This window comes from Bacillus rossius, chromosome 2, assembly GCF_032445375.1.
Source record: "Bacillus rossius redtenbacheri isolate Brsri chromosome 2, Brsri_v3, whole genome shotgun sequence".
NCBI classification, from domain to species: domain Eukaryota; kingdom Metazoa; phylum Arthropoda; class Insecta; order Phasmatodea; family Bacillidae; genus Bacillus; species Bacillus rossius.
Window position 1 is genome coordinate 37,662,665 of NC_086331.1, and position 23,385 is coordinate 37,686,049.

The 23,385-nt window shown below is 38.5% G+C and overlaps 1 protein-coding gene across 1 annotated transcript in view; it reads right to left on the reverse strand.

The window, feature by feature from the left end:
• Positions 1-23,385, reverse strand: part of LOC134528880 (uncharacterized) — a 530,965-nt gene that overhangs the window by 22,515 nt on the left and 485,065 nt on the right. The window contains exons 31-33 of the mRNA XM_063362546.1: positions 12,265-12,541; positions 9,050-9,177; positions 5,066-5,180 (exon numbers count right to left, since the gene is read on the reverse strand). Coding sequence (XP_063218616.1) covers positions 5,066-5,180; positions 9,050-9,177; positions 12,265-12,541 — 520 coding nt within the window. The remainder of the gene's footprint in view (positions 1-5,065; positions 5,181-9,049; positions 9,178-12,264; positions 12,542-23,385) is intronic.

Sequence of the window (23,385 nt, forward strand, 5' to 3'; positions counted from 1 at the left end):
GACATCATCCTTTGTCCACACCGAGTTCACTTCTGGTAAATATAGTCATTCTTCAAACCCTTTTAATAATCTCTCCGTGTGTACCCGGTCCAGCTTTTCGGTCCAGGACCTAATCCGGCAGCATAAATATCACACCCCCCCCCCCCCCCCTGCACCACACTTGGTCCGCGGGGTAGGTGCATTATCCGGTACGGGCCGACTCCCGAGGACAGAACTTTTGTTAATCTCAGTCGCTCCGGCGCTGACACTCCCCGTAAGGGAACTCTTGAGCGAATTTAGCTGCGGTCCGCGCTCCACTGCCGTGGACGCGAGCACCGCCTCAATACGCAGATTTACGGGATTGGCTGCCTCCAATCACCCTCACCCCTCGTTGAGTAACCAGGCTCAGAAAAGCCTAGGGACACGATAATACGGAATAATTAGTGACTTTGTAACATTTCTTTGTAACCTTGTGCAACGCACCCTCGTGTAACATTTTCTTTTGTAAACTTGTGCAACGCAACCTCGTGTAACAATTCTTTTGTAAACTTGTGCAACGCAACCTCGTGTAACAATTCTTTTGTAAACTTGTTCGATGCACCTCTCCACGTAACATTCGTAAACTTGTATAACGCAACCTCGTGTAACATTCCTTTTGTAAACTTGTGCTACGGTAATTCAGTAACTCTCAGACTCAGTTGCGTGTAATTGTGTAATTTGTATCTTATAACGTCACCTCTTGTACGACGTGGCGTGTAACCAGCAACGTTACACAAGAGCCACTGTCGACTGAATAAATGATGCACGTCATTTATTACCTCACTTCAGCGTACGCTTCTTTCAACCTGCTATTCCCAACCCCCGCCGAGTAGGGAACACCGCCGACGGTCCTAGTGGGCCACGCAGGGCAATCGACCCCACGACCCAACTACCGACTAGCACCAGAACTAGTCTGGCGCCCACCCGGAATCATTACATTTGCAACAGCCACTCCCGCTAGGAACCGCACCGGGACTCGAGCCCGAGACCCCGGACGACGGCAACTTAAAAAGGACACGTGCTGCTATCTGGCATCATTTGAGTTAACCTAAGAAACTGTTGGAGTTGACAGCGCTGTCTACAGACGAATTCTCCACACTATTCTGAGAAAAGAGGCGTTGTTGTCATTCCATGGAGTGTGTAAAAAAATATGGCACAATTCCGCCTCGTCCTTTTCCAAGTATGGTACTTTTCCAGTATGGTACTTTTCCATCGCCCCCTACCATGCAGGTACACACATGTAGAAAATATTGTTAAAAACATGTACCAATAAAAACCCACACATGTATCATTAAATAAATAATGACAAAAAACATTGTTGCTGAAAGATTTTCTGATAATTAAATAGATTGTTACCAAGAAGCCCCTACTCCAATTAAATTAAAAAATTCTCCCCAAAATTAGTGCCAAGGAACTGTCCATAAAAGTTAACATTTTGTAATGACTTAAAATTATTATAAAAATCTTAATGTACACATTCATAGATAATTTGCTGAACCAAGAAACAATGCATCAAATTTATTTTTATCTCAAAGTATACACATAAATATGATATGAGTTGGAGCCAATTTAGCAGAAACTCTAGATACAAATTTTTTAACTACTAAAAAAACACATGAATCTGTAAACTTTTTCATAAATAGTTATGTTGTATTACTTTTTCCACAAGAAATAAAGTTGAAAATTGCATTACACAATATTTTTTCCTGCTTAATTTTTTTTTTATTTGTCATGGAATTTTCTGTTTCTCGGGCGTTACTTTATAACTCATTTTTAATTATTTCTTATATATTCATACAGATTACTTCCACAACCATCAAAAAGAGACAGAAATGAATAACCTAGAAAATTGTGTTGTAAACAGTAAAAGAAATTGCAGAGAATAGAATGGAAAAATAACACACTTTCATGAGAAATGCTTGTGGATCATTTCGACAGCGTCAAGAATAGGGCCCCAGGAAAGGAAGAGATGGCGTTATGCAAAGTGTTTGTCATATCATGTTTTCAGGTGCTGCCTAGAAAGACTTGTGTGTATTCTTTGTAAATTCAGTGGTTAGTGTCAATATAACTTCCCGCCTTGAGTGCAGACAGTTTGAAGCCATGCATTTGACAGGGATAGATGCTCACCAGTAGAGCTTCAACATAAATCTTGCTGTAACTGATAGTTAAAATAATTTAATTATTTTATTATTTTATTACAAAGGTTTTTCTCTTTAGCTCTACAGCCCTTACCCTTTAGGAATTGGGACCTACCTCCATACCGTATCTTTCACCTTGTTGCATGTCTGCATGTGTGCTGGTGCATTTTTGTAAAGGAATTTGCTGTCTCCGGAAGTGTTATAAAACTTAAATGATAGTTCGCACTTCAACTTATTTTTCAGACTAAACCGTGTGCCAGTGAAGTGTGTTAAGATTACGGTTTCATTGTTAAATGTGTGTAATTTGTCTGTACAGAAGTGTAAAATTAAACCAGCATTCAAGCAAGGTCACTGTGAAAAACCTTCTGCTTACCATCATCCTCCGCGGACATTGTTTGGGTAGGTTACCAGGTGCCGCGACACTAGGGTAAAGGCATACTCATCAGCCCCAAACACGTGAAGCCAACTGGCTCATTCCTTCTAGCTTCTTCCAGACCATTTTTAATTGTGGTAACATCTCCAGCTAGCCACAGCGGCAAACAGGCTGAGATCTCGCATCATTAGCATGAAACTGTTCATCACTGTTCATATATTTTCATCTATTTTCATCTCCTTCCAAACCGGAGATGTTTGCCACACACCTACCATGAAGCATGAGCCCACACCACAGCAGATACTAAAATTATTATTCTCTAACATTTTAGCTCAATCCCAATCTTGTGCATTCAAAAGTCTCCAACAAATGAAAATTAGTTTTAATGTAAAAAGAGCATTCACCTATAATAGAGGTTTTTTGAACCAAGCAGTAAATTCTCACACTTACTGGTCTTGGCTGTGGCTCTTTTTGAGTTTATAGGTCTGTGTACCATCTCATCAGTTAGAAATTTAGAATTAAATTTATTTTATCGATTTCTGAACATAAACATAAAAACTTTGTTCAAAATTTTTAATTTTCATAATTAAGTAATGAATTTGTAATTGAATTGGTGCATCCTCTATTCACTATTCTGTAATATCGAAGCAATCTGAGGTGCTATATAAATAAATTGCTGCATTGAGTTTAAAATCTGACTGCATAGCTTGCATGATGTAAGGAGTTGCAGTGAACACTATCACTGGTGTGTTGTAGAAAAGTGTATTACATCTAACAATAAAAAATTAAATCCTAACAGTTTGTTGTGCAAGAATTGTGTTCTGAATAAATCCATAAAATGTCAAGTTCAAGTGGCAGGGAAGATACAACAGAAATCAATCATTCAAGTCTATACCTAATAAATAAAATGTGATGGTACTTAAGAAACTGGAAGAATGAATTAATAAATTAGGGCTTAAATCTCATTGACATAGAGGTCATATAGGACAGTGAGGGGTAATGATAGAAGAGAGCATTGATGAAATGAACTGGACAGGGCAAATGGTATTACTCTGAGAAATCCCACTGGCTCCTGATGTTAGCCATGTTTCCCGCTTGTGAAAGAAACTTGCTGCCAAAACTTCTGTTTAACTTTTGCGCTAATTGTGTATGACCATAGCAATTAAGGACATAAAAAAAATTTTAACTTCGATTTTGTTCTTATTACAATGTAGAGAAATAACTGTTAAACCTCAAAAAAATGCATGTAAGGACGCCATATGGTCAGGGTGTATGTGTGTTAGTGAGGCGAGATGATAAGCGCGAGGCTCGCTGGTTTTTCTAGCGCGGTGTCGCCTCTAAGCGCAAGGCTGTGAACTGTCGCGCAGTCTTCTCGTCGTCATAGGATAACTGTGGAATCTGAGCGGTGACCGTAACATTATATGGGGGAGAATTAAAGATAAAGGTGTAAAACAGGTCCCTTAAGTGCTTTCAAGAATATATACCAGTTGTTTTACGCCAAAAAATTACTCCATAAAACACCTTTTAGCCATTTTCACGCTTCTAAAAACACTGTTTAAAAACTTAATCCGGAATCAAAAGTACTTTTTGGCTCAGTGAATTCTTAAATTCTTTTTGTAAACAAACCCCACTCGAATATCTTGAATAGTTTTGAAATAGTGTTGTTTTTCCTGAAGCTCTACACACCATGTGTGTGCCCGGGTAGGCGGGGGCCTAAATAAAATGTGGTGCTAGTGATGTGTTCCTTTTTCAATCTTTTGGTATACTGCAAAGTTGATGTGTTAACAATTATGTATCAATGTTGACTGAAATTAATGTATCTTAGATTTGAAAATATTTGTTAGAATTTCTTTATTTTCATTTGAGAAGAAGCTAAAACATGTATTGAATTAGCAGTCAATGGGTTGAACAATAACTTAATACTAGAACCAGTGTCAGAGAGAAACTGATAAGCAGGGGTGCAACAACTAAATTTCCAAAGGGGGGGGGGGGGCAATATTCCTATTTAAAAAGAATAATCGATCCCCCCTATTTGTATTTCAAGGTGGAAAATGGTGCTATTTCAGCAGTTTTATTATCTAAAAATTGATTACACAGCACTTTCTTTGCCCCCGTTTGCCCCCACTTCAATGTTTCAGAGGGGGGGGGGGCAAAATACCCTTGCCCCCCCCCCCCTGTTGTTGCGCCCCTGCTGATAAGCAAATCATTTTAGTGCAGACGTAGTGAACTGATATCTAATACTGTATTCGTTTAATGATATGAGATGTGGGACATGACCACTTTGTGGACAGGGAAGACTAGGCAAAATGATGATGCAATGTCTGTTACTGCCTTCTGCACAATGGACTCGAAGAGACAACACAACAACCAGTCCTGAACCTGGGAAGAAGTTTTCCACAAGTGATAACCCCCAACTTGGCTGGAAATTGAACCTTTACTCACAAGCCAGCAATTCTACCAACTGAGCCAAGGGGGTAAACCAAATGTGGTTAGTTGTCTATTTTATGAACAATTCATTTCCTGTTGTAAGGCTTACCTGCAGAATTGATTTTGCCTTGTGTGTTACCAGTGATTATATCAGGACGGTTGAGTACCGATTTTACATTGGATGATTTTGTTGGCTTTGGTATGGAATTCTCACCCACAACAAGCTGTGAAAAGAAAATATCATTTAAGTCTGTTCCTAGAAACATAGTTAACTGTACAGCACAAGTTGTTGGTGAATGAAGTATAAATACTTTGAATGCTTCCCCTAAAGTTAATGTTTCCAGAACCTTGCACACAAACATAATTATTATGTTTAATAGGTGACTAAATTGAGGATGGGACTGACTCATGGTCAATATTTTAACATAGCGTATTAAAGAAACCAAACAGTAAACATAAAGTTCGGTTTTTACATTTTCTTAATTTCAGAAAATGTTAATGCATATGCATTGAAATATTATTCAGTTCTTGTTATGACCAGGTTGTTCAGAAATCGCGGGACATAAATTTAATTTGTGGCAGGGAATGCCAAAACAAGTTTCTTTTTTTTTTTTGTTATGGAATATATGTCTTGAAATGAACCCCTGCAAAATTCCAGGTACAGACAACAGCGCTCGACTTTTAATTTTGCCCGCATGAGAGAACTACTCCATTGGCTCAGTGAACATGTAGTCGCAAAACAGTGACGTTTAAATGCTCTGCGGGAAGCAGAGCAACGTGTGGGGTGCAGACGTTTATTAGTATCAGCCATATGCACTAACAACCAGCAATCCGGTGGACAGCACAGTTGATGGGGATGGATAGTTGTGGTATGTTTACATGTTTGGCCTTGGGTGATAAGCACAGTGTTAAATGGAATTGAATATGGTGCTGTGATTACAGATTTCACAAACAGCAATAGTACGGCAGACTACACACTTGCAGAGATGGCCGATGTGTTAATGATGTGCGGGGAGACGCAAGGAGTTACAGCACGAGCAGTGCGCATTTACCAAGGACACTTTCACAACAAACGTGTATTTAATAGGAAGACATTTATACGACTAGCAACTGCCTGAAACTGGGAGTTTCATATCACAAAGGATATTTAAATTTGTGCACTACTGTTCCCGCCTGTAACTTTGCAGGGTTAAGTTTCCAGTTAACAAAATTTACTTGTTTTGGCATTTTCTGCTGCCTGTTAAATTTATGCCCAGCAATTTCTGAACATAAAAATATTCATTGGTCCTCTGTGAGTAATTGCCAATTTTTGACATGATTTTTGTTGTGAATTTTTTTTTAATTTTCATTTATTTATCCTAATTATTAGCAAACATGAGTACATCAATGATTATTTTTTTGGAAGGGGGGCACAGCCACAAAACATACAAGCTAAGAGCTAAGAGGTGTAATAGAACCTCAATTTTACATTCCCCTCACTACACTGATATTTTTACTCCCTGACTCACACCCTATATTGACAATGTATTGCATTACTGCAATTTGCACCACAAGAATATGCGACTTCCTCTTTATAACAGTTTTTTTATGCCTGCTGTTGGTAATTTTTTTTCTGATACTAAGAAAATAACCCTCTGCCAGTGCTGAAAGGGAGACATTTTGTTAGATTGCTTAGCAATGTATTCCATATTCAGTGTGACACATTGAATTTCTATATGCAATTTTCTGAAACAATAGTTTTACTTGAGTCAACCTTTCATAACGTAGCACTGAAATCACACTTATTTACTCTTACCACATCTATCTTTTATTATTAAGTGCAATCTACTGAGCCATACCTTTTTATTTAAGTCTTAAGTCTTTTATTTAGGGCAGTCACAGTGGCAGTTTTATTAAGTAATGAAACACATTGACATAATTAATTTCAAAATTTTACATACGTACTTCAACAAGTTTACGTTTTTTTTTCAAGTTTTCACAGTATGCCGTAACAATTCTCACAAGATCAAATTGTTACCATTATATACCTACCAATAGTACTACATTAAAATGCTACAGTATGTTTCTAGTGAAATATGAAACCATGGTGCTTACTTAAAAATAATTTAACGCTATTTAACACGAATGCATATTTTAAAACAACTAAATATGTTAAATTACATCTTACTATTTAAAGTTTCGTGGTTCCTCTTTAACAAGTGACCATCATAAACATTGTAGAAAATACCTGTAACCTTGACCTAGGCTAAAACTTATGCTAAAAATAGTAATTGATTAGGAACACCTTCTCTAGAAAGTTAATCTCCTTAGAGGCACTTGGACTTACTGGATACATGCTATCCTGCAACTTCTCTTCGAGAAAAACTGTAATTTAACGACATTGATGTAACAACTTCAACTTGTAAATTCCTCCTATTCCATGAACTCATCAGGGCTGCTTCGCCCAACTAAACCTAACTTTACAACACAAACTTTAAATTTTACAACAGCTCGTTTCATCGTACTGACTCGTTACCATGAAGGGCCTCACCCGTCTGAGTGAGCCTAGCTTCAACTTCAACTTTCTACATCTCGCACTTTGCAACTCGAAATACTGAATCATTACAATGGGGAAGGCCTTGCCCTCCCTTTCAGGATGGTTCTGTGCTGCCTTGCCCAAATTTCTCAAGCTGGGCACAGACTGACTGAGTGGACCCCATTCGCTAGCACATGAGGGCAGCGCACCCTGGTTTCATCAGCAGGCATTTGCACCCAGAATGCAGCTGATCCAACAATAAGTGTCGCATTGTGTTCGCATAACAGGCACCTACACTCACTGCCGTGTTCCTGTCACAGGGTTGCGACACAGCATAACTGAGGCACCCACCTGATCAATGGAATACCTAACATTAAATTCTGCGACACTGACAAATTCGGCACCGTGACAATATATGGAAACAAAGTGGTACATTGTAATAGGCTCACATTTTGAACTTGTGTTAAACATGTTTATGAATAATATATTTTTGTGAGTAACTTGTACCCTGAAGTTGACACATTATGGGTGTCTTCTTAAACTTAGACATCACTAAAACCTATATTAGCAATGTTATTTTATCACTATTTATGCTGATTTTTCTTTTGAGTCAACGGTACCTTATTTTACTGCTATGCAATAGGTGTTTTATGAACAACTTCAAAGCAGTTTTAGACATTTAACTTTTTTTTTTTTTTACAAGTTTGAGATTAGATACGAGACACAAACCATATTTTGGTTTCCAAGTATTGTAGGCTGTTGGAAAAATAGTGAACTTTGGAAATATTTCAAAGCCATGAAAAAATATTTGGTCTAGTAGAGATGCGATTATGTAATATTGTCAACAGATTTGCACCAGAGGTCTTCCCTGAGGTGTCAGCTGGGTCCAATAGTAACAAAATTCCCTCGAAGCTGAAAATATTAATGTAGTGGACTCATTACAATTTCAAAATAGTGCAGTAGTTAGGATTTTGAATTTTGTGTCATCATTTGTTGTAGAGAGAGAGAATATAAGCCTGTTGTAAAAATTAATGACCATAATAATGTACCATGAGCATCATTGAAAGAATACTTCAGCTCCTATAAACAAAGAAAAAAAAAGTGACATACTAATACCAATCCACTGTGAGCCTTACAGAAAAAAGCAAAATACCAATCATCCTCAAGAAAAGCAAGGGGTTCAACACTGGTTACATCTTAACTACTAAAGTGATGTCTGTTTATTGGTGGAGAAGAATAGTGATCAAATTTTTAACCATTACTAGCTAATTTTTGAAGGGCTTATGATGTGCACTTTTATTTTTGTGACAATGAAGGAACATCACTGCACCCAGCACTGAACTCAGGGAAGGAAACTTTTAAAATATAATAAATCCTTCATCCAGCTGGGAGTTGAACCAAAGACCACTTATCCACCCACTTGGTATCTTTACACTTAAACCAAAGTGTTGGACAATATATCCAGATGTGCATTTATCATTACAGTTTAGCTATAAACAATAAAGTGCCCCATAGAAATATGTTGGCACTAACTCATATTCTTCCATAATTATTGTTACCTTTCTGGAGATAACTTACCCGAAGCTGCAGGGGAAGCTCACTGGGAATGTCGTTATCTTGCACTGGTAGTGATTCATTAGAAGATGGTGTATTAGAAGATGATGTTAGCTCTGTGCTTGAGACAACTTCTCTTCTGGGCTCCTCGCCTGAATAAAAATTTAATTATTTCTCTGGTTTTGAAGTAAAAGCATATAAAAACGTTTATTTAGTCATTACTACAAAAGTAAAAACATTGAGCTTAATAAACATGCATTGTATTTAATCTCTACATTTTCAATCACATTTTTGTCTCAAAAATTAGGTGTTTGACTGTACATACTGCCACATGCACTGCATATGAAACTTGGGCAAATTAACTTCGTAGCCATGTTCATTCTACTCCCACCAAGTGCACACAAATAAAGAACTCTTGTTACAATCAAAGTAAACCCACAGGAAGTTTATAGATCACATACCTCTGGACACATTTCTAACAGGAAGGCTAATTTTACTTGTGGTTAGGAAGAAAACTGAAATCATTATGGGCTAGTTTGGGATGGGCAAAATTTTGAGCTATGTGTTTGGTGGTTCTGTTTGCATGACATGTTTGCTGAACATATAAAGTGAAAAAAAAAATAATATAATGAAAATTATGGCTCCAAGGAAACTGTTAATTTTCTGTTGTGTTAAATATTTGGTTTTATGTATGTGGGGATTAAATAATTAATAAATTTATAACACCACCTTCCCCGGAACTGAACCCAGATCAACTTGATGGGAGGAAAGTTATATGATCACTTAACTACTATGGTCCTATGGTATGCATAAAGGCTCAAGACAAAGAGACTTCCAAAATTAAAGTGGGCTCCAAATCACTTGGGGTGCTGACTCATGGTTATAAATTGAGTCATACCAGGGACTGGTAACAAACCCTTGACCCTGATCTTACAATGTCAGCAGGATTCCTCGGTGACCACACAGCTTGATGCTGACCGCCGGTGCTACCTCTGGTTCGCACAGGTCGTTATGTCACAACAACACTTACTCTTAAGTGCATCGAACACGCCCGAGCGTGATGTCCGCCGAGTGGGTAAAAGTGCACCGCGACGAACACCAAGGCGACGACAGCGCCCGGCCGGGTGTGGCAATGCGCGAAACTAAAGCAGTAATTATTCTTTTAAATCAAAACAACCAAATTAATAACAATTAAAAGATAATTAATTCAAGGGAAATTATGTCCAGTTGTTCAATAATCATATATTGTGAAATATGTCATTTAAGTCCAAAACTGGCCGGAGCTGTTTTTCCCGCGCTTCACGTGTCTCGGCGCGAGGTCGCAGGGCGCCCACGCGCTGAGTTGCCGTCGGGGACTCGCAGGGGTCGGTCGCTCCGCGAACGCAGACCCTTCAAATTTCGCGCCTCATCCAAGTCTCAGCAATATTGTAAGTTCTTCAAATCCTTTAATCAGCTCTGCGCCGACCCCACTCAGTCGCACGTCTTTTCGTGCGACTCGTTAACTAATCAATTATTCCCAACAGGGAGATTTTCAACTCTTTACGTAATTTTCATGTCCAGAGTTTAAGGACAGCGTAAATGAGTCTTACGCAGTTTTCAGACTTCGAAGCCAAGTAATCATTCTCATCAAAGGCTCCTAGCCAGCCTCGTGTGTCGAGTTCTAATTCGTTAATCTACGTATCTAACTTTCATCTAATTTAAATGTGTATCTTCTACGTGTAATCTAACCACGTCATAACTGTTTAATAAGTGACTGTAACTTGTATGTTTGTACCTAACCGGACCTACGGACTTTTCGGGACTTTTATGTTTTGCATTCATTCGTATGTGCTGTTTTGCATAATAACGTCAATCTATGCATAAGCTGTTGCAGCATTGTAACTCCGCGACTATCCGCCGCATCTTTCACGTTGATAACGGCCACAGTATAAGCCCGCACATACCATTTTGCCAACTATCCTGGTCGCGCACATCGTCTACGCATAGAGACTCGCGTGCCGCGACGGTCAGACAACAGACGCAGCCAATACTTGGACCAGTATATGTAACGGTTCTTAATAAAGTGCAGTGTCGTGTCAACCAGTTTACTATTTATTTATAAGGCGTCCTGAGTGGCCAGAACAGCCCGGGTAGATTCCAAACCGCAACGCGCTCCTGCCTGCAGCCACGAGGCCGAACCCCCGTTATTGCCCCTGAGATCACTTTTCAAACTAACAATTACTTAAAAAACTTAGACAGGCAGCGGGAGTGGCGTCAAGCTACTGAGGACCATTAAGAGAATGTGGGAGAAACTTGAGATAGCTGGAGGAGGTTGGGGAAAGAAATGTGAGAAAACAAGATGGAGGAGCTGGTTTGCCTACCTGACCTAGCAGTGTGCTGGAAACTCTTCTAAACAAAACTTAACATAATTTATTATTTAAACAATGATCACAAGTAATAAAATATGGAAATTTTTTGTTTAATTTGTTATCAAAACTTGACTGTACAAACAAGGAAACAAAATAAATCGTGCGCAGCAAAAGTCTTGTTTTTTTCTTCAAAAAAATGAACAGTAAATGCACCCAACTAGTTATTTCAGCTTGCCCATTGAAATCTAGAACATGTGTTCAATTCCTTGCAGAAGCGGGAAATTTTTATAATCTGCCTCAAAGCTGTTCTAATTAAGCTGGACTGACAATGATCTGTCGCGTCCATTCGTCAACAAGCCGAGCGATTCACAATCATCTGCACGTCCATCAAATACTTTTTTTCATTTTAATGCTGCCAACAGACAAAAATCTTAAATACTGTAGAAAATTAATCTTGTATAGATATGTTATACTGACTATCTTGAAAGTTAAGCACCTAATAAATAATTTATTTTATTTACTCTGATATTTATTAAAATATTTTCAGGTGTTAAAATTGTTCAAACGTATGTTAATAACATTTAATGGAACCAGCTAAACAAATAAATATACGTACTTAAAAACCTTATAAGACAGTAAATGTAGCCGGTCAAAGGTATCTGGCTATTATTTTGGAGGTTATTTAATCCGTCTGTCTGTCAAAAGTTAAAGCTTGGTAATGTTTTTAAGGACAAACGGATTGAATTTTACGAGCTATCTGATTGGCTGCAGGTCATGTGATTGACGGATGGATCAGACGGATGATTGTGATTCCAGCTTTAGTCCCTTTAAGTCTGCCAGTGAAAAGGTTAGAGACATTATATATCCTAAAAAAACAACATTTTTCCAAACCTGTTTTCTTTCCTCCTGTGATATGTGCAACAAAAGCATTTGTAGTTGGGCTGTCTTCATTATCTTCCATCAAAGTAATGGCTGTGCTTTCGGGAGTGTTAAAATGTGGCTCAATGCTGCTACTGTTTTCTAAGTTCTCTTCTGGTAAAAGTCCCTGCAGTGAAGTTGTGCTGAAATTTTGGTGCTCTGTCATGTTATCAGCATTCATATCAATTGTGTTGAGTGATGATCTTCGTCTTCTCTTCCCATAGGACTGGATTCCATTATTGCAGCGCATCTGAAATTTTACATAATCTTTTGACTGCTGTTATAAATGAAATTTCTTAATACATAAACAAAACAACGCCTACATTGGTCAACATGTCCACACTACACCAATATACAAAATATATCAGTGTACAGTGATTTCATAATATTTAAGCATATTTTATAAGTCTCTATTGTACGTAGGGGAAGGTGGGGTAGCTGGACGCAGCGGGTAATGGTACGCACATCAACATCTGGCTACAGAAGAGAAGGCGCACGCGGGAGCGCTGACGCCACTATGCGGCGAAAGAAGTAACTTCAATCTAGTCCAGTTGCGATGACGTAAGGATGAAGTTGTGTTGGATATTCATATTTTTTTTTAATCTGAGATTTTTCCAATAAGTTAGGTAGGTACTGAGTTACTTGCATTAACAAAACATGTATTTTTGTAGAACTTTAGATGTTTATAAATAATTAGTGGTGTTTTTGTTATAACTTAATGCGGTAAGTGCTTGTACTTCGTCATCGTTTAAACTGTGACTGTCAGTAAACTGACATGGCATCGTTTCGGGTATTCATATGCAAGCATGCGTACCAATATCCCATTTGTTTTCAGAATGGTAGGAGCACTTTGTAGCCAATACTCAGATTTCAAAAGAGCATCCTAAACTACTTCTCATGGACAATCACTTTAACCATACCTCACTTTCAGCTCATAACTTATTTAGAGACAATGACATAGCAGTTGTTTCCTTCCCGCCTCACACTAGTTACTGTATACAGTCACTGAACCTGACTTTTTGGCCCCCTGAAAACTGCATACAATAGAGAATGTGCTTTATTATTTAAAAATTAATGAGTTTCAGAGACTAACTAAAGATATCCCTAGATTATTAAAGACTGCCAATGAAAAAGTTGTTTCTGGTTTTGCAAAACCAGGAATTTACCCTTACAATATTTTTATCAGGGGGAATTAAAAAAAAGTATCATTACTCAGTCCAATAATTCGTGATAAGACGGATGAGAAACACTATCACGAAGGACGAACTTCTTTGTCCTTGATGTCTAGCGAAGCCTTCCTTCTTTTGTGATCTTTAGTGAGCATTCCGCATCCCACATGAAAAAAAATATTTACCTGAACACATGTGGCTCCATCTGTTGGCAGGAATAGGCACTAATTGCAACAAGTTCTTTTGCATGAGATAACTTAACTCTCGCTGATGAATTAAGTCCAAGACAGTTAGATCCAATTAGTCTTGTAGCCACGTAGACTTGTGTCCTGGATGCTTCGTAGTCCTGTAGCCTCGCGTTCACGTAACCTTGCATTATGGATGCTTTGTAGTCCTATAGCCTCACGATCACGTAACCTTATGTTCTGGAAGCTTCGTAGTCCTGTAGCCTCGCAGTCTCGTAACCTTGTAGAGTCGTAGTCGCGTAGTCTCGTAACCTCATGGCTAGTAATCGCGTAGACATGATGCCTTGGAGCTTCGTAGACTTTTAGCTACGTAAATCAGTAGCCTTGTAATCTTATAACATAATGCTGTTGGAGCAGTTGGAGCCAAAGAGAAATTTCAGCCGAAGACAGTTGCAGCAATTGGAGCCTTGTAGTCTTGTAGCTTCGTAGTCAAGTAGTCATGTAGACAAGCAGTCCTGTAGTCTCGTATCTTCGTAGCCTCCTAGTCTTATAATCAAATAGCGCTATGCCTCAGACTATTTGTAGTCAAATACTTTTGACGTCATTGATTTATGGAACCAAAGACAGTTGGAGCAAATGACTGTTGGAGCTAATGACTGTTGGAGTCAAAAGACTGTTGGAGTCATAGACTGTTGGAGCCAATGACTATTGGAGCCAATGACTTTTGGAACTAAAAAACTGTTGGATTTATAGACTATTGAAGGCATTATATCTTAACTTAACATTGACGATAGAGTGCATCCTACTGAGTTGAATGTATGCGGAAATGTAGGCTACCTCCATTTCCTTAAATGCGCTTCCATTGTGTACAATTTTCAAACCAAATGTGCTTCCTTTTAATTAAATGCTTGACATGCGTGAACATTGCGTGTAAATTGAGTACATTGCATGTATTGCGCATAAATTGCGTGAACATTGCTTGTTCGTTCCGTTTACTGTGTGTACTGTGTGTACTGTGTGTACTGTGTGTACTGTGTGTACTGTGTGTTCATTCCGTTTCCTGTGTACTGTGTGTGTTCATTCCGTTTCCTGTGTGTACTATGTGATCATTCCATTTCCTGTGTGTACTGTGTGTTAATTCCGTTTCCTGTGTGTACATTACGTACATTGCGTGTTCATAATAATTGACGAATTTGCTTCCAATTCAGTTACCTTATTTTGGTGTGAGTTTTAAATGTTGTTATGACTCGAGTATTATAGAAAATACTTCTTGATTTGACTAGCGTATTATTCCATCCGGTGCATGTATATAAGCGAGTCCTAGGCAGCAGGTCGCTCAGTTTGTTACTGTCGTCGACGGTGTAAGGATCACCTAGTTTGTTTCATCTGGTGCAAAGGTCACGTAATTACTTGTTCTTGTGAACTCGATGGCATCTTTACCATCTTTAATGGCGAACTCGATGGAGGTTGTACCATCAACTACGGGAACCCTGACATCAGCGACGACGATGATGGAGCAGATCCCGTTGGCAACGACGACGCCAACACTGGAGGAGACTTCATCAGTCGTGGTACCACCTGCAGAAAAGAGCTTAATGACTTCAGTGCTGGCTGACCAGGAAACCTCGACGAACGCTGTTTCGCCCTCGATGGAGACTTCAATGGTTGGTGATTCGTTAACAACTAACGAACATCGGTGCCGTTACTGCGACAAGATTTTCTCAAATATCAGCAATGCTGGTCGACACGAGAAGAGAGAATGTGCTAAGAACATTTATCGTAAAATGTTTATCTGTAACCAATGTCGCAAGCAATTTACAAGACATGATAATATGAAAAAACACATGAAGAAGGTCCTGCTGCGCGGCAGAAAGAAAAGGTTCCTTTACAATAACGATGAATTGATGTTAATAAGAGTATGCCTGGAAATTGTACAACTGCAGTATAATCAGCACCTGGTTCGGATTCGTCTTCATCAACACGGTATCCTTGCAGCTACTGCGATATGTCGCTCGCATTTTCCCATGTAGCACGAAGACATGAACGGAGTAAATGCAAGAAGAATCCTTCTCGTATAAAGTTTCACTGCGATGAGTGTCATGTTTGGTTTACACGTATTGATAGTTTGCGACGACATGCGAAAAAATGTAAAGGTGAAATCCGTGTGCTTACTGTTGAACTACCTGCAGAAATTTCGACTCCTCGCTTTAGATTGGAGACTCGTGAGCGTACAGGCCAAAAAAATAGATGAGCAGCATTCGATTGGTATGACGTCTGGTCATGAAACTAAACTTAAAACTGTGATCGGTGCATTACAGGTGAATGATAATGGCTTATATTTGGCGCAGTATGCATTTCGTGGAACATTGAAAGACTACTATTATATAAATACATTTAGTGAGCCGAAGGATATTTGTACTTTTCTTGACGATAGCAAGCAGAACATAATCAATCAACTTACTGATGACGTAGCAACAAACGGTCCATTAAAATATAACTTGTGGTTGGACTGTATATATGGTAAGTCGTATCAGTTCGAGGACAAATTGAAGAAGTATGCATTCAAGACATCGGCTGCAGTAATTTACAGTACTGATGATGTGAAGCAAACTGTTATACGTGGTATCCAGAAACTCTGTCAAGAAGAGGAGGACTATGTCATTAAAGGTTCTGGCTGGTCTCTGTCTAGTATAAACCAGTTGAAGCTAAGAATGAGTCGTTTCACGCCTATGCAGGCCTTAATGTTTATAAGATTGCTGGCTTTGGCAAGTGTTCCTGCGGTACAATAGAAATTATGTAATAAATTTTATGTTTGTAAAAGAACTTGTGGTGGTTTTTTCTCGAACCTGTCACTATTATGTTAAATTGTTATATTAAATTAACTTTTTCACCGTCCAGAATCGTACCAAGGACATAAGTCGATCTAATTAAGCAGTAAATTAATGAGTGAATTTTTGATGAATTTTGGGAATTTTTCCCGAATTTCTAGGTCAATAAATACACAATTCCAAAATGGTGTCTAAATGTCAAGATGGCAGTTGCCTCAGTAATAATAATAAATGATTACTGCTCTATAGCAGGTTAAACTTAAACTATTATGACGGTAGCGCACTCTAGCAGAAGAAAACAAGATGAAGGCCTCCAGCAGACGAAAACAATATGGGAGATGTGACATCATACCAGCTGATGATATATACCTTGGTATTGGTGGTGGGAGATCAGTCTGCAAGTGGCTTCCGTAGAAGAAGGATCTATCGACATTTTTTTTATTTTTGCTCTTACTGAGTTCGAACCGAGGACTTCAAGGTGTAAGTGTGTTTTAAAAATATTTTTTATAAAAATTTGATTAATTGAATTTTATTATAATTTTTGAATTTTTTTCCAAATTTCTAGCATATAAGTTATGGTTTTTCAAGGTGGCGTCCGTAATGGAAAGTTCTACGGTGTTTTTTAAAGATTTTTTATTAAAATTTATTAAATTCGTTTTTTTATAAATTTTAAATTTTTACCCGAATTTCCAGCATTAAAATTACGGTTTTTCAAGATGGCGGACATGACGTCATACTGACTATATATATATATACCTTGACATAAGTGGTGGGAGGTCCTCGCTTGGTAGCTCTTGTCGTGTGCACATCACTGGGGAACAAGCTGACTGCTCTGCCTGGAGGTTCATTGCCTCTGACAGCGCGGGAGGTGCGAGAACCATTTTGTGCACAGAGCGAGCGCCGAGAGGCAGCGACTAACCGCAGTCGAGCGCGGCCTGTCGGTGGCGAATACAGGGGTCCAGCTGTGATGAGCAGCTGGATTTGTTGGAAATATATAAATACCAACTCGTGGACCATCTGGCGGGAGGGGCAGTTGCTTTCGTGGCTCGCCGAGGATCAAGTGACGGCGGAACTTCAAGTTGGACGGCGTGCTGGGTCTGGACTGTCGGCACTGCCGGCAATGCAGCAGCAAATCGACGAGTGGGCGTTACTACATACTTCAAAAGCTGCACATCGTCGGTAGGAGGGAAAGAGGAGTAGTGACCCTCGGAACCTCGCGCCGTGCATGAAAGGTTCCGGTTGCGTCGGCTGATGGAGAGAGAAACCTGAACGAGAGAATCGGTGAGTGACTGGAGCAACAGTCAGCTTCGGGGGCGGCGCAATCGCGCGGGGCACTGGCGGTCTGCGGGAGCGAGCTGACAGAATCCCGCGCTGTCGCCTGCTTACTAACCCCTTTCCCACAGCGTAACTCTACACTCTTCACGATTATATGCCTCCTCGGTGACTGGCCGGGCACACACCTGTTGGGGGGTCACTGTGCTGTCGCGTGCGGCCTTGGAGCTTAACACTACACTCACACAACGAGATTAACTAGGCCACTTTAGACGCAATACTTTACAAGCCTCTAAATACAGACATCACGACACTTACATACATCAGTTAGCCACCTAACTGAGGGGGAAAGGGTGACCTTCCCCCCGCCTAACATCTACACTAAATAAATTAAAGCCAAGCACCATAGCGTCAGCTACTTAACTACTTGCAGGACCGAGAGCCACCATTAATTTTAAAATCGCACACTTCGCGCCCCGCCGTCATTTCTAATGATTCGAACAAAGTGACGGGGTCGCAATCTTGAATTGACTTCCCACATAGCGATTTATGGGAACATAATAGTTCCTGGTATCGCTGTCACATGCTCCCGGCCGAGCATATGAAGAAACGGCGGCGGTGGGAGGAAGGATCGATCGCCATTTTCTTATTTTTTGCCTTCACCGGGTTCGAACCGAGGATTCCGAGCTCCAAGTCGTAGGTGTATGTTTTTTAAATATGTTTTATTAAAATTTAATGAATTGATTTTTTAAAATAAATTTTATATATTTTTCATTAAAATCGGATGATAAATATTTTCAAAATGGCGGCCGTAACGTAAATTGCAACGGTGACGCCATAATTCAAAATGGCTGCCATGGCATCCTAATTTTCAATGTCATGACCTCGGCGGCTTAGAGCAGCTAGCTCTTAGGACTTTTAAGCCGCTTTTAGGATTTTGTGCTCTTTCAAAGACAAAAAGACTTTTGAGGTTTTTCGAAATCCTAATTTTTGAATCATCAAATTTTTTGAGATTTTTTGGCAGAATTGTTTTCCAAAAAACTGGAAACTTTGGCGAATTTTGGTGAATTTTGGGAAAATTTTGAAGGTCATGGTCAAGGTCAAAGGTCAAGGTCATCCAAGATGGCCACCGTGACGTCAGATCAATCGGTCATTGACCCGGCTCCAGCTCACAACCTGAACCCTGTGCCCGGACTGGCCAATACATACTACTTATAAGGTTATTAATTAACTAATTGTGTTCAAGAACCTTTAAATGGTAGGTAGTAGTACCCGTTGAAGTGACGACCATATGAAGTGGTTAAACCAACATTGTGAGGACATGTCATCCTGGAATTGACAAGATGCTTAGGAGAGAACATTGAGGGTATGTGAGTTCTGCTACAAAACTTTACTCTCTGCAATGCCTATCCCATTTTTGATATCCAGAAATTCAGGAAATAACTGCTGACAAATCACCTAATCGAGAGGCAAATGTGGCACCTTAATACAAAATGTGAACCGAAAAATATAACATCAAATTTCATGTGCAGTTGATTTCCATTTAAAAGAGCATTTTTGTCATTCTTAGTGTTTTCTTCTGGTCGCAGAGGTGTTAAATCAACTTGGACTTTGTTCTTGTTCTTTTTAACAGCTATGTTAGGATTAAATTTTTTAATGCTTTTCACAAGAGTGATTTTAAGATGTTGGTTTAAAGTGTTTAAATCATCTGAAATGATCTTAACTATTATTCATAGAAGAGAGTGGACATTACACTGTAAAATATTTTTGTTGCTTTTAAGGTGAAGTAAATTACTTTTAATTGTTAATTTTTTTATTAAATTTTGAGCAAGAAATTACGGCGGTAACTTAAGTAAAATAAACCTCAAATTCATTGTTAAGAGTATACATTTATTTTTCAATTACATTGAAAGGTTTTTAATTTGGCATTCTTTGGTTCAGAAAATTTTGCAGTCTGAAACTAATTGAACCGCTGGAATCCGTTTTTTTTTGTGGCTTCCTGCTTGACCTTGGCTACAAGGTTGCATTACTGTGCTTCTGGCGTTTTTGCTTGCTTGAGTTGATCAAAGCTGTCGGTTTCATTTTAGTAGTGTTTCCTTTTTTCTAGCGGATTACATTCCACATTTTACAATTCACAGGTCGTTTCTGTAGTGATTTTTTGAAGCAGGCCAACACTCATTAGTATTTCCTCTTTCGATATTACAGCTTATTACAACTTGTTTTAAATTCTATTGTACTGTATACAAATTTTGCTTTGGTATTCCCTTTTAAAGTATGTTGAATTTCAATAATCAAGCAAAATTATCGGGCATGGCCGTGGTATTGAACATGCTGGATAAAATACCTTTATCTATAACTTCAAGAAAACACCGAAAGTAACTGAAATTTACCTAGTATTTTTTAAAAGCGAAAAGTACAAAAAATTTAATTTTTGTGTCATCAGACTAGCTAGTATAAACAAGTCCACATGTGCAATTTGCTAGCATACTGTACAACTACTGTACATACATTACAAATTTGTCACAAGTCAGGGTAATCAAGATCAACTTTAAAATTATATCAACTCACAATCGGTTTTATTAAACAAATTATTTACTCTTCCACCTCCTGTACAGGGCCGCAACTAGATTCTCTGGCACCCGGGGCATGAATGGATTCATGCGGCCCCCCCCCCCCCCTCTTTTTTTTCACATACCACACCAATAAAGCCCTCCCACGGAAAAATGGTGCTATATAAGTATTTTCCATACCTACATGTAACAGTTTCTGTGCTACTGTAACTTCCATGAATGAACCCACTATGTCCATTAAGTAGTCCATATAATCACTTGACTTGTTCATTAAATATGTTGAGACGTTATTGTAAATCAGATTAGACATTCCTGGCATGAAAGTTAAAAAACTTTTTACCAGTTACCAGTTGTAGCAGGAATTACAATGCAAGCGATTTCGGCGCCCCCACAGCTTTGCGCCCGGGGCGTATGCCCCGCTTGCCCCCCCCCCCCCCCCTTGTTTCGGCCCTGCTCCTGTATACAAATGTTGCCAGGTAACTTTAATCTTCAAAAGGGTTTCATGGTTTTGTAGTATTATCATGCCATGGGCTATTTTATTTTTTGTTTATGCAGGTGTGTTTATATTTTAGTTTCACTTGTTTTTAATAATAATATTTGGTTGGAAATTTTATTTTACTTATTTACCGTGTGTATTTTATTTAGCTTTTTACCTTGCAAATTTTATCTAGAAGACATATAATTTTTAATTTTAACTAGTGTGTAAGTTTGTAACTTTTAGATCAGTCCTTTTGTAATTTTTCAAATTTTTTATATTTTTAATCATCTGTGTGGGGCGCAGACTTCTGTTTGATTCGTTATTCCACGTGTGAGTTTTAATTTATATGTGACGTGCGACACCAGCGCTCGAGCGCAGCGGTGGCAGGGATAGAGACTGGAAGAGCGAGTCCGTGCAGCGCGAGTGAAACTGTTGAGACGCGTGCATAATCGTCCAGAGGATATGTTTATAAACGTTTTGGAGCTGAGGTGCGTTTTTAACTTTGCATATGTACGAGAGTTTTTCGTGGCAGAGTATTTGCTATTCTCTGGGTGGCGTGCATATTTTTCTTCGGTCTGCATGTTATGTAGTCAGTGTGGGACAAGTTCACTTCGCCCTGGCTCTACTCGCACGCATGCAACTCAAGGAAGCTAAAGTGAGAGCGTAAGAAGAAGACAGGCCACGCAACAGTTCGCAAGTACACTCTACGTGACGCTAACAACACTGGACTACAAGTAAGTGGATCATCATTTTAAAACTTTGCTACGCCTTCTCACACCGCAGTTTACCCGTGTGGCTGCCTTTGACTGTTCTAATGCCTCCTGAGAGACGTTATTTTACCTGAAAGTCCTCTACTTGAATCGTAAAAGCTTTACAGCGTATGGTGGACTAAGACTTGTGTGCAAATTTCACTTCTATTTTACGAGGAATTGTTTTTTTATTTACATACTTATACTGGCCAGCCAAATAAAATGATAAGAGGCGAATCTCGCTTAAGCACGCTCGATTAAAAATTTTCACGTGTCTGTGCAAATTAATCCTATATCGTAAATTTTGCATAGTTTTAAGCTTATAGTCACTTGCTTCTATGTTGGGTCCACTTTTTTTATACGGATCAAGCACGTTATTATTTTTCACTTGTTTAATTTTGTTCTATGCTAAAATAACTTTTTAACGTTTTTATATTTTACTTGTAATTTATTTTTTGATTATCCATTTGCTATGTACATTGCCATGTTCGCGTATGGTAAAATAAATTTCATAAATTTAAATAGTTTTATGGTGTTTAATATTTGTTCCTATGTCACTGCTATTCTCGTAGCCTTAATTTTAATTTCTCTGCTATTCACTTTTACCCACTCACGGTATTTAGTCGGAGATGTATTGTTTTCTGTTTTATGAGTAATGGCCTAGTCCACGGTGTAAGGGAGAGGAGGTGAAACCGTGCGCAGGTTTTCCCCCCTCAACGCACTCTCTTGCTTCGTCACCTTGGTTGTAGCCAGCGCTCTTCTTCCAGGCGCTTCCCATCCATTTTATCTGCGTCTCGTGCGAACATTTGTTATTGTTGGTGCTTACATAATCCGGAGTGTTTTTATGAAGTTGAAATGCCAAATTGTGCAGTGTTCGGATGTCACAATCATTTCTAAAAGACTCGAGATTCTGGCATAAAATATTTTTCTTTTCCAAGAAATGAAGATCTTTGCAATAAGTGAGTGAACGTATACATAAGGAAGGACAAATTCTGTGTTAGCAGAGGTAAGTTTAAAAAAAAAGTGATTTTAAGTACAAATGTCACTTGTTTTATAATACGAGTATTGTTTTTTTGTATGGTTAACTGTAGGTTAATATTAGGCCAAGGAATATTTTTCGTGCAAAATACTGAGTTATTATCTATAATAATAATAATAATAATAAAGCTTTTCGCGGTAAAAAGGTTATTTATTAAATGAATTTATTAAAATTGAAATGTAAACGTATATATACACATCAATAAAAACTCAAATCAATGGTTTTTATAATGTTTGTGAGTTCGGACATCAGCGAGAACTACAGATTTTATTTCAATTTAACTTTTATTTTTCTTGTTTGTTATAGAACTAACCTAAACACTAGGTTGTGTAGCATTAATAAAGGGGGGAAAATATTTAATCAATGCATGTAAACAATTGAATGAAATAGGAATGTAAACCCCCTATACATCAAAAAGAAACATGCGCATCATTTCTTCTATTGTTTAAAATGTTCTCTTTAATGGAGTGGGGAGGACGTATGATATCATTACGTTTAAATATATTTAAGTATACACGCAAAACCGTGAGATAAGAATTATAAAATATACAAGAAAGAAACAGGCTTACATACAACCACTTTTGAAATTCGAGGTCTAATATGTTTGTTTTAAATGAATTCGTTTAGGCTTTGGAAGAAGTTAATTTTTATTTCATTACGATATGTATTTAACTTAATAATGTTAATGCAAAATACCGCTCAAAATGCGGTGCGTTAAAGTGAGTTACTTTTCTATTTACATGTGATGATACTGATTTTAATAATATGTTAGTTACCTAAAGGTATATTAAGATTGCAGCATTA